The sequence below is a fragment of the Cyclospora cayetanensis genome, unplaced genomic scaffold (assembly GCF_002999335.1).
Source record: "Cyclospora cayetanensis isolate NF1_C8 unplaced genomic scaffold, CcayRef3 CcayRef3_contig_64, whole genome shotgun sequence".
Taxonomy (NCBI): Eukaryota; Apicomplexa; class Conoidasida; order Eucoccidiorida; family Eimeriidae; genus Cyclospora; species Cyclospora cayetanensis.
The window spans coordinates 85258-97172 of NW_020312635.1; the positions used below are offsets into that span (position 1 = coordinate 85258).

General features: G+C 51.1%; 1 protein-coding gene across 1 annotated transcript; it reads left to right on the top strand.

Annotated features, from left to right (window-relative positions):
- Positions 1 to 1927: 1927 nt before the first annotated feature.
- Positions 1928 to 7200, top strand: LOC34621864. The gene is made up of 14 exons (XM_026335279.1): positions 1928 to 1942; positions 2263 to 2336; positions 2436 to 2467; positions 2698 to 2829; positions 3147 to 3468; positions 3813 to 3897; positions 4688 to 4794; positions 4941 to 5063; positions 5188 to 5275; positions 5504 to 5674; positions 5831 to 5917; positions 6459 to 6546; positions 6671 to 6944; positions 7086 to 7200. Exons 1-14 carry the CDS (start codon positions 1928 to 1930, stop codon positions 7198 to 7200), a joined length of 1713 nt encoding a protein of 570 aa, XP_026191064.1.
- Positions 7201 to 11915: the final 4715 nt, after the last annotated feature.

The following is an 11915-nucleotide window of genomic DNA, read 5'->3' on the forward strand; positions in this document are numbered from 1 at the left end:
CAGCTAGTTCTGGTGCCTCATGTGGGCAAGCTTGCTACCTCCGCAGCGCACCTGCTTCGCTGCATTTCTGCCATCCAGCTGTCTCTCTGTTCAGGGAGGAGTACTCCCCTCCCCAAGAAGACTCACGCACAAGAGGCTTTCCGCGCAGAGAGAGAGAGACAGAGGAAGAGGGAGAGGAAAAAAAAAGAGAGATGCCTTACAGCTCCCCGAGCACCCCTGCTCTGTAGCCAGCTCCCTGCAAGGCAACCACCAGATGCAGCTATCTGGCCCTTCGCTAAGACACTTGTTCACGGTGGAATTCAGCGAAGGCGCAGGGGCATGCGGCAGCTGCAGATGTCTTGCAGTGTGCAGGCTACGTGGCTCAGGGGGAAGCGAGCAGCGCCGTGGGAAGGGATCCAAGGGTGTGCGAGGGAGGGGAAGCGACAAGTGAGCGTTAATGCGATTCTGAAGTTTTTTTTATCCAGCGTTGATAGAGGTTTCGATCCTCTCCGCTCACCATTCGCAGCGGCCTCAAGGCTCATGAGGGCGTTCTAATTGACCCTTCCGCAGACTTGACTACACTAATACCGAGCGCTTTTAGGAATTAGCAAAGAACTGACCGAGTGTTCAGTCCGCTCGTTGATCTTATATATGGAGCAATGGGTTTGGCACAAAAAAAGAGCCCCGATGCTGTTTGTGCTCTTGGGTGCTACAGGTCGCTCGGCGGGATCATCCGTTAACGCCTAAACGGTGTGGTGTATGGACAGCCTTCCCAACTGAGCCCCCCCGTTAGGCCGTTTCTCCTCGTTTTGGTATGGTGAGGCGCGCGAACAGAGAAGGCAGAAGCTCTCTTCAACAAAGGCCAGCAACGTTCCTTGCACAGAGTCTGTGCAGAGAGTCGCACTGACGCGTATCTGCACGTGTGTGTGCAGGACTTCAAATCGTGTGCATGGCAGCGGGATGATCTAACAACACTTGCTAGATATACGGGATTCCTAAGGGAAACTGTTAGGGTCTGATCCGAGCACGGCATCGTCTGCTACAGTGGCTGCTGCAGCACTCCATCCAAGCAGATAAAGGAACTCTAAAAACATCGCAGCTACCATGTTCCTCTACAGTCAGTCGCAAGAAAATCCGAGGCGCACACATATCACTGCTGATGGTGACACCGGCGCTCACACACACACACACAATGACGCCTTCTGCCTGCAGTCTCTCGGGGAAACCCTGGGTGTGACACGCGAGCAAGAAGGAAGCCTTTTCAGAGAAAAAGAGGGAACAAAGCAGGCAGCAATCCGATACAAGAGCGACGGCGGCAAGGGCATTGTTACAAGGTTCCCCTCTTTTCCTGCCGTGCAGGTGACAGACAGGGAGTGGGTTTTGCAGCAACCACGGAGGCTGCGCACGGCTCGAGTTGTATACAGCCTTTCCGTTGCATTCTGTGTGTTTCATGCACGATGAATGCATCCCTCGTTTATGAAACAATCATGCGAGACCTCTCTCTCTCTTCCCAGCTCTGCCGTGACGACGACGCAAGCCAGCGACGCCTCTCGGGGGGCCCCCCTTCCCTAACCCCTCTTGTACTAGCGGCCAGCCACTGGTACAAGCTGGATTAGGGGCTTTTCGAGTCAGCATGAGTCTTGAGGAAACCCTTTCGGCTGTTTTATTTGCTTTTTATTCATGAATACTCGGCGCTCCGCGATCACCGAAGAGGACTTTTCCCTCGCCGACGCGGGCGTGGCCGTGCAGGAACAAAGCCCCGTCTGGCAGGGGCCCCTCTTGCACGAGAACTCCCCTCTAATTTGAGCATTCGTTGCAGAAATTCCCACTGCTTTCGCTGCCTGGAGCAGTTGGTGCGCTTAACGCACTCCCGAAGCTTCCCTACGCAGCCGACAAGGCCGAGCCGGCGATTCGCCTCTTGACCATGCTTTCGAAAGAAACAACGAAGATGCCAAAGACAGAAGTAAGCAAGAGGCAGTAATCTGCGCCTTTCAGAGGCGCAGACGAGGAGATAGACACCAAACGAGCTCATGAAGCGCGTAACATACACATACACGTATACACACATGCACATACACGCATACACACATGCACATACACGCATACACATATGCATATACACGTATACACACATGCATCTACACCTATACACACATGCATCTAAACACACACTTTGGGGAGGGAGAGAACTGAGATTGGACGTGAAGGCTGGAAGAAAAGGTGGGAAGCTAGGTTTCTAGAGGTTGTCAGGTTTGAGGATTTGCGTGTATGCATGCATTGCAGGTTGAGACTTTGCTGCTGGAGATTGGTGCTGAAATGGGGCGGACCGCAACAGAAATGAATCCCTTTGTTCGGAAGTGCGTTCGCAACGCCCTGCAATTCGACTTTGGCTGTCTGTGTTTAAAGGTTTAAAAAGCATGTGTTGAAGTCTGTAGCTGTGTTTTGAAATGCTGCAGGGTTGTCGAGGAGAACTGGCTAGATACCAAAGGTAGGCGGCATCGCTAGCACTGTGATCTTCCCTTGTTGTCGTTACAGCAGCAGTAGCAGCAGCAGCAGCAGCCATGCATTCCGTCCGCTTCTTTTTCTGGATCTGAAATTTTGCAAAAACCTCCCTTCTTCTGTGTGAGTGCTTGCAAGGAGGAGCAGCGCGAGTTTTTGGGTAGGCAGGAGGGGTAAGAGGTTGGGGGCGCTGCGCTTAAATTCCGCATGTGGTTGCAGAGAGTCTCATAGCCTTGAAAGCTGAGCAGTGGAAACAACTTGGTCTGCCTCTTCGGCTAGAGACAGCCTTGAAAATTCGATTAGGCATCTCTGCCGCTGTATCTCCTGCTGACAAGTGCAGCGTCAGTGGAGGTACAGCGACACTGTCGCAAACGCCTGTCAAATGTGAGTTCTCTATTTCTCGCTGCTTCCTTTTAGTTGCTGCTTTCTACTTGCTGCCTGCTGTTGCTGCTTCCTGTTGCTTCCTACTTGCTGCCTGCTGCTGTCCACTTGCTGCTGTTGCTGCTTCCTGTTGCTGCTTCCTGTTGCTGCTTCCTGTTGCTTCCTACTTGCTGCCTGCTGCTGTCTACTTGCTGCTGTTGCTGCTTCCTGTTGCTGCAGCTGTTTTTTGCTGCTTTCTACTTGCTGCCCTCCACCCCACCCCCCCTATGCCTTCCTTCCCGCTGGAGACTCTCTGCCTCCAGAAGCAGCAGCTGAACGATATCTTTGCCTTTTTGGCACTAATTTCCGCTTGTGCAAGGTGAACGCACTTTCTAATGCCGCTGTTGGTAGTGGGGTTGGGTGCTCTTTACAATGCGTCGCCTCTGCAGCAGAAGCGCCAACGGAAGATGCCGCTCTTCCTGCAGACAAACATCAGGTAGATGAGTTTAGTGTGGAATATGGAACCCCCCCTGAAGGGCTTTTCGTTTCTTCCATTGAAGATGCATTGGATGCGCTTCAACGAGAGGTCAAGACAAACACACACACGAACACCCACACACCCACAAGCACGTCCATATAAATACATGTACATATGTACAATAACGTGCATACACATCTACACATGTATACATGCATATATGTGTATAGACATCTATAAATGCACGCCTGCATCTGCCTATTATACACTCACCCCCGTAATACACACACACACCCCTTACACACATGAACGCATGAAGAAACTAAAAGTAAAAACAGCAACAGCAGCACACAGGTCTTCCGAGCAGCGGCTAAGGCGCTGCATGCTGCCGTCTTCTGCGGCTCCTGCAGCAGTTCCTTCTGCTGCTCTTTCCTGTTAAGCCGTCGGCAGTAGGAGGAGGCAGTGTGTCTCTGTAGCCGTTGCTTCAGGCGGATAGCGAACTGCTTCGAGAGGCAATTCGCGTGGTGCAGCAGTTGCTATTAGGAGTTCTCGAGCAACCAACGCTGCCTAAGAGGCGCAAGGTTCGGGCTGCAAATCCCACATTCAGTGCGAAGGTATGCGCCAGTCGAAGGCTCATTTCAGAGAATACTTGTCTACACCCCAGCTGCTGCCTCTAGCAAGATCTCGCCTTGCGTTCATACCCCGGAGAAGGCGCGGCTTGTGCGCATAAAAGAAGGCGGAGCACTAAAGTGTATGTGTATGTGTGTGTGTGTTTGTATGCGTACGTTTGTATGCGTATGTTTGTATGTGTGTGTATGTGTATGTTTGTGTATATGTTTGTGTGTATGTTTGTATGTGTGTGTATGTGTATGTTTGCATGTATGTGTATGTGTATGTTTGTGTATGCTTGTGTATTTTTGTGTATCTTTGTGTGTATGTGTATGTTTGTGTATGTGTGTATGTGTACGTGTATGTTTGTGTTTGTGTTTGTGTATGCATGTGTATGTGTATGTTTGTGTTTGTGTATGTTTGTGTGTATGTGTATGCGTACGTTTGTGTTTGTGTATGTGTGTATGTGTATGTTTGTGTATATGTTTGTGTATGTTTGTATGTATGTGTATGTGTATGTTTGTGTATGTTTGTATGTATGTGTATGTGTACGTTTGTGTATGCTTGTGTATTTTTGTGTATCTTTGTGTGTATGTTTGTGTGTATGTGTATCTTTGTATGTACATTTGTGTACGTGTATGTTTTGTGTATCTTTGTGTGTATGTTTGTGTATGTTTGTATGTATGTTTGTATGTTCGTGTATCTTTGTGTGTATGTTTGTGCATCTTTGTGTGTATGTTTGGATCTGTATGTCGCGCATAGGTGGGTAGACACCCCGCAGCCGTGAGGGTGTTGCTGGCGGTGGGGTTTCGAGAAGAATTTCTTGATGGCGAAAAGTTTTTTGTCTTGCGCACGGCGTATATCCGTCGGTAAGCCTCAGCGTCCTCGTGTCTCTTCTCCTGGAGACGAGTGTCTCTGTCGACTCCGAGCAAAGGCTTAGGAAGGAGGGGGCAGCCGCATTGAGGCGTTCATACACCTGCACACAGGAATAAGGCCCTAGACAGCCTGCGTGCAGGTTGGTGATTTGTTATCGCATGCTCTCTGAGCCGGCTGCTGAACTTGGAGTTTCCTTCGCACCGCTTCCTAAGTGCTACTTCGACCCTTTCTCCAGCAGCATTACTTGCAGTGCTGGTCAAAGGCAAGTCGATCCTCCTGCTGCCCTTTGCGCTGCGCTTCGGCGGCAACAAACAAATTCCCTTAGTGCCTTCGAGTTTCTATTGATGTTTAGCCATGTTTCTTCTTTTCTGGTGCCTGCGATGCAGCACACTTCCTCGGGCAGCAGCAGAGGCACGCGCCGCAGAAGCGCGAGAAATCGAGAGACAAATCAAAGAAAGGAAGCGGATTCTTGCTGTACGTCTGTGTGGATCCATGGAAACTGCTTTGTGCAATTCCCGAAAGACACTTTCGGCATATTCAAGGTCCTCTCTTGCTGCCTCTCTCGAACTCTCACAAGGGGGAATTCAAAAGGGGCCTCTAAATGCCGTTTCTCCAAATGCCTCCATGATCACGACGGGGGATGCCGATGTTGAGGGGTCAAGTTTCGTCACTTTATCGCCTGTGGTCGGTGGTTCTTTTCAGACAGGAGGTGACGCTGCTCCTCCCCCCTTGAATCTCCAAGTCTTTACTGCCGAAGAGATGGGACGGTTGGATCGGCAGCGACAGCAACAGCACCAGCAGCACGAGCGCTGGGAAGAGGCCCCCTCCTCTGCAGGCACCTTGACGCCAGCAGATGTCATGCGTATCAAGGAGGTAGGAGCTCTTCTGTCGTTCCAAAGAAGCATCGCTTCTCCCCCCGTCCTCGCCTTCTCCAAGCCAAATATTTGACCCTTTCCTCGCAACACGAATTTGCGCGCCCAGTTCCACAGACAGGCATTTCGAGCGCTTCTGGGGTGTACGTACGTACAGGTAATGAGCGAAGGCCCCTCCTTCCAATCGAGGGCAAAGCAGCAGTTGGAAATGCTGCAGAAGCGTCCAATCTTCACGGAATGCTGCGTGCGGCTGCTGCTGCCTAACGGCCTCGTGCTGCAGATGGCATTCGCACCCAGTCAGACTCTTGCATTCGTACAGTCCACAGCAGCGCAGGTCAGGCAGGCTGGAGTGTCTCGACTGACGGATGCACCCGCCGTATTGCAAATTTTGAGGCCGTTTTTTCGCAGGGCCCTTCAGCAGCGTGCCTTGTTTGCTCTGCTGCTGCTTTCCCTGTACTGCATACGCTTCATGCTGCTAGCTCATACTGATGCTTTGGTTGTGCTCGTCCTGTTGGCATCCTTTACAATGGTAGTTGTCGTGGTGATGTGATGTCTTGCTGCTGCTGCTGCTTCTGATGACGGTAGTTGTCGTGGTGATGTGATGTCTTGCTGCTGCTTCTGCTTCTGATGACGGTAGTTGTCGTGGTGATGTGATGTCTTGCTGCTGCTGCTGCTTCTGATGACGGTAGTTGTCGTAGTGATGTGATGGTGCTGTGCTGCTTCTGCTGCTGCAGTTTTTGCATCCTGATTTCCGCAACGGCCGCCTTCGGTGGTTTCTGTGCGAGACGCCACCCCTCCGCCGCATGAACCCCCGGAAAAGCCTCTATGAGGAAGGCCTGCTGCCTCGCTGTCTGCTACATCTCAAACTAGAGGGTAAAATCTGTGCGCGGCTGTGTAGGCTGTGGCGAGTTATGCATGCCTTAGCGTGTGGGTGCGACGCGTTGCCGGGTACCTTAGAGTTTAGGGCTTTCAGTTTTTTTATTTTTATGCACTGCAGAGAACTCGCCGGAGGCACCAGAGGCCTGTCTGGACAGCGAAGCCTTGCGCAATGCTGGCGTAGTGTCTGTCCCCACCCCGAGTCGCAGCAGTGGTATCACAGGTACTAGCAGCGCTGCTGCACGGCGGAGCGGTGGCGCATATTTACCTGGACACGAGGTCGCTGCAGCTAACGAGAGAAGCAGCAGCAGCAGCAGTAGTAGTAGTAGTAGTAGTGGCAGTAACAAGGGCCGGCACGCCCTCTCTCGGCTGTTTGGTTCCAAAGGGCACAAATTGTGAGCCGTTGTGGGCAGCATGATGGAACTAACTAAACAGCGCTTTTTGAAGTTTCTTATGAACGGAGCTTAACGAAGCTATGGGTCGAGATGCACGAGAGTTCAGGGCTGTCAGTTTTTAAAAAACGGTGAATTTTAGAGAAGGCCACCGACAGCGATTACGCAAATCAGTAAATCTAAAGGCCCCCTAATAAGGGCACCCGTCCACCCCCTATGGGGAATGCAGCCCGCTGAAAATGGCCGTAAAAATACATAGAGCCTATCAGGACAGAATGCAGCTAGAACTCGCTCTCCGTAAACAAACTGAGACATGTGGTTTCACGGCCCACATGCGTTCAAGAAGCACGGCGCTGAATTCCTCGCTAAAAGAGGTTGAGGATGGCCGTAAATAGGTTCTCCGTGTCTCCAGGAATTCCCGTGTCTTCTTCGTACTTTTCAAGAGTTTCTTCCTTCAGTTGGGTGATGGCTGCCCTTGTTTGCACTGTCCACTCCCGCATTCGAGTGAAACGTGCAACTAGGCTTTCTACATCGAAGTTCGTCATGAAACTTTCGAGAGAGTCAATCGGCAATGGATGCTGGGTGATGATCTGCTCCATCCCCCTGAGAAATTCGGCTAGCAGGGCAGAAGGGAACTCCTTCGTCTGCTGTCCAGGTATGGGTATCGTAGGGGTCGCTTGCTCTTCGGATGCCTCTAGCGATTTCATGAACCCCGCGAAGCCGGCGTGGCTGCTCACCATGAAAGTCGACTCCAAGTTGACTAACTTGACGGACGTCGCCACATTTAAAGCCAGCTCTTCCGGAACGGTGTTCTGCGTGTCTGTGGGTACACCTTCCGTGTTACTATCCAGCAGCATTCCCATGAACGTCATCAGCGAGACACCATCGTTCGTCTGCTTTTTCAGCTCATCAGCATTTGGGGTGTATGTCGAGGTTTCGAGATCTGCGGGCAGGCCGCTTTTTTGAGCCAAGATCTGTACTGCAATGACATTCTTCAGCCTCCTGCTCGCCAGGTTCACCACTCCCTTAAGAAGTTGGATTTGCTGCGTCCATATGGCGGGGCCCTCCGGCAGGGCACTCGCTTTTATCAGATTTTCGACAGGCTCCAGTATGACTTGCAAAGGCTGCTGTCCGTCTTGTGGCTGGATCTTCAAGTATTTCGTCGCGAGCACCTGTCGCGCCTCCTCAGAGGCCTCCTGCCAGAGGTGCTTCAGTTTGCTTGTTTCGATCTTCAAATCGGCTATGTGCCAAAGAGGATCAGAAGGCTCGAGATGAGGAACTATGGGCAGCTCCGTTGGCTTAGCGCCAACGAGCTGGGGAAAACGCTCCGACAAGTGCCATCCTGCTGCCACAAGCAAAGCAACCACTGCCCCCACGAGGGCAAGCCACTGCGTAGAATCGAGTGGCACCCGAGGACTCCTCGGACCGACCCGGGTAGTACGGGTGGTGACAGCCTCGCCTCCGTCCTCCCCTGCTTTGAGAGGTCTTTCAATGTACTCAGACAACCCTCCAAGTTCGTCAGAAGTAGAGCTGCCTCCCTTTTCCACCAAAAAATAATCATCGGTCATGCTACTCCGGTTGAGATCCTCCTCAGTGGTCTGCTGCAGACCAACGCCCGAAGAAAGCGCGCGCTCTGAAACGATCCCTCCCTCTCCACCACTGCTTATGCGTCCTGCCATTCTATCTTCTCAGCGCATGCACGACAAGCGGCAAAGCAAATTCATATCGATGAGATCCGTGCCCTTAGCTGGCCCATTTGAGACGCATGGAGAGCACGCCTTCGAAGAAACCGCCGATATCCCCTGCAACTTGAACGCAACCTCCCCCAGTCCTCCCGTGGGGTAACTCGCGAGCAGGGTTCTCCCCTGTCCTGTGGAGTGGAACGGTAAGCTAGCCACCTCCTCTTTACGCGGTGAGCCCAGCAACAAGAGATCTACACTGGATTGGCAATTGCCGTACAATCGCAGAGGACTACAATAAGCCGCCGAGCGAGCGCACTGGCTTCGAGCGGCGAACGACGGATTCCCTTACAGCCGCGTGCTTCGTGACCAAACTAGGCTGCAATTAAAGCCCAAATAAAGCCATATAAGAGGATACCAAGCAATTAAGCATTATCCACCGCAAGATCCGAAGTATGAAGGGACGGAGGGGATACGCTGCGGAATGCTGCACGTACCCCTTTAGCCAGTAGAGGATCGGTCCAGCGGTCTTGCGACCCCAAGTTTGGCTGCAGCGCACATTATGTCCCCAAAATGCATGAAGCATGTTTTTCATGTTTAGTGTGTCTGTGAGAGGAAGAAATAAGCTCTTTCCTGCTGGTAGAATGTCCCATTCGTGAATGGGTTACAAGTACCACAGAGCCAGCTATTGCATAATTCACACAGAGTGGCAATGCTTTTGGCTTCTTTCGGGTAGGTATTAGTCAAATTAAGGCTTTAAACCATGAAGTTTTAATAACTAAGCATCGCACTTAGGCTCCTTGTAACGGCACTAGAGCTGCTTGTCGCTCGCGAAGCAGTCTCTGCATCATGCCATTCCGTCAAAGATTGCCATATGGCGTTGCTAAGCGGGTCGGGGGCACCCAGTTCGAAAAAAGCTACAAAGGTCTCCTTAATGAAGCATTCCGTAGTCTCCTTGTCTTGGTCTCACGAACGCGTTCCAACATGCGCACCCAGTTGCACATAGCAACTAGCGCAAGGCACAAAAAAGCTTATTCTTTGAACTAGCTTAACTGTACTCCGCAGGAAGCCTATATATATGTACAGTGAAGGCAAGTTCTGATTTCCTCACTAAACTTACTCAAATAAAAACCGTGAGGTAGGGAGTCTCAATGTGTTGCCGTCCCCTGAAAGCACTGGCTAGATTAAATAAAGATTAGCACTGGATTGACAGCTTGACCTGGCTATCCGTATGTGCTTTTTGTTTTAAAGTTAGCTTGAGCCTCTGCCTCTAGGCTCTTTGTAAAGACACACTCAACTGGACACTCAACATAAACTCTGTAAAAGGTTATGCAGGGCCTTCCTAAAAAGAATTGCCGCCCTCTCCTGCCCGTGCCCCTCAGATTTTCCCACATAAGGGGAGAGGCACAGGTAGAATGTGCGTAGCTGCACCCTCTATGTACTCGGAGCATTCACGCACCTCGTAGAGTGTAACACACCGCATTGCATCTTGCAGTATCGTGCCAACAGTGCACTGCAAGCAATGCCGCATACGAACAGACAAACCAGCTACTGCTACTCAATTCCTTACAAATTCCGCGCTAAATTATAACAATGTAGCATTAAGTTTTAAGTGTAGCGCAGATTCCTACATTGCTGGCCAGTGTGTGCTTTTGTTCCAAAAGAATTCAGTTTAGCGGTTGATTTACATTCGTCTCTTCTCCTTTGCACTAACTTCGTATTTCTGCTTAGATGGGGGTGGCGATTGGGCTGGAATTCGTCCGCTGCCCTGCACGGAGCTGGCCCCCAAGCACAGGTACGCGGGTTAAACAAAACTTTCGCTACACTGTTTTTCTGTAGTCGGTGGTTTACCTATTTCCATGTCGCATTTATTGCAGTGTACTCTTCGTTGCACCACAAGAAGATGCAATGCTGGGTGTATGTGCGTTGGGTGCTATATTCTACGAGCTGTGGATGCTCGGAGTGCTAAGTGGGTGCAGCTACGCGCATCCTAGCTGTGCCTCTCCCCTCGTGTAGAAACTGAGGAGCGCGGACCGGAGAAGGCGGGAGTTTTTCGCGAGTCACTGCATTACCTTCTTTTAAGTTTATGTTGAGTTTAGTTTTCAGTGTGTCTCTACAAATAGCCTAAATGCGGAGGTGCAAGCTACCTCTATAGCAAAAAGCACATATGGACAGCCAGGCCGAGGTGAATTCATTGACAATTTTATCTTAAAGTCGATTAACTCTGTATATTGCGTCTCGAGTAGAGTACCAGTCCATGCGGATACCTTGAACGTCACATCCTCTCTCACGCCTCAAGCTAGGGCGCGTTGGGGGGACGGCAAGGCGCGGGGTAGCTTTTGGAGTGGGGGATTCCGTTAATTTCTCCGTGGTTCTGATACGGTTGGGGGTTTCGGGTCTCCATATGGGTACCCTATGAAGTATGCTGCGTTCCGCATCCTGGCGAGCACACCAGCTGGCATACATCCTTCTTATTGTACTGTTGCTGCTCCTCTACAATTTTTAGTGATAGACAGACAACCAAGCCTCATGGTTCCAAAGCTCACAGCAGAATAATATACTTCAAAGAAGCTGTGTATTTGGATGGTTTTTGTCACTGCAACCACAGTTAGAACACAATCTCCTTTGAAGTGTCAGCAACCTGTGAGGAGTTGCAGGTGTTTCCTGAGTGGGAAGAGCATCATCATTTTGAACGGCTAGATCACCACCTTTGTGTAGTCAAATTCAAGTGAAAATGTAGTGGGTAGTTGCTTCGCAGCGCGGATTTTTGCGAGAGGGGCTACCAGCGTGCCTACGTCCTGTGCAATGGGTATAAGGGGGTTCACATTCTACTGCTTTGACGCGCGTCGGAGGGAGGTTGTTAGCAGCAGTGAAGGGATATGTTTGCTAGTAAATATATGGAGGGCCATGAAGAATTTAAGTTCATGTTTCGCTTCGCCTTTTTTCCACAGACATGTAGCTCCACCAGTTCATTGCACGGACGGGGCTGAGGGGGAAAGGTTAGGCAGTGCTGCGGCCGCTTCTCGGGGAGCTGCTGCGCGGCAGCAGCAGCAACAGCCACGACAGCACAACTCATGAGGGAAATCTGCGGCAGATGCTTTTTCTCGAGTTCTTAATTGTTGAGCTGGCAGCTGAGCCTCTGGCCTGTTCAGTTTCCGCGGTAGATGCGCTGAGCCAGCTGTTTTGTATTTTGTAGCCCCAGCAGTGGCAGCGGCAGCAGCAGCAGCAGTTAAGCCACCAGATCTTTCGTCTTTTCGTGGTCGCCTCTCCTCTTTTGGCTTGCTTTATCACTCGT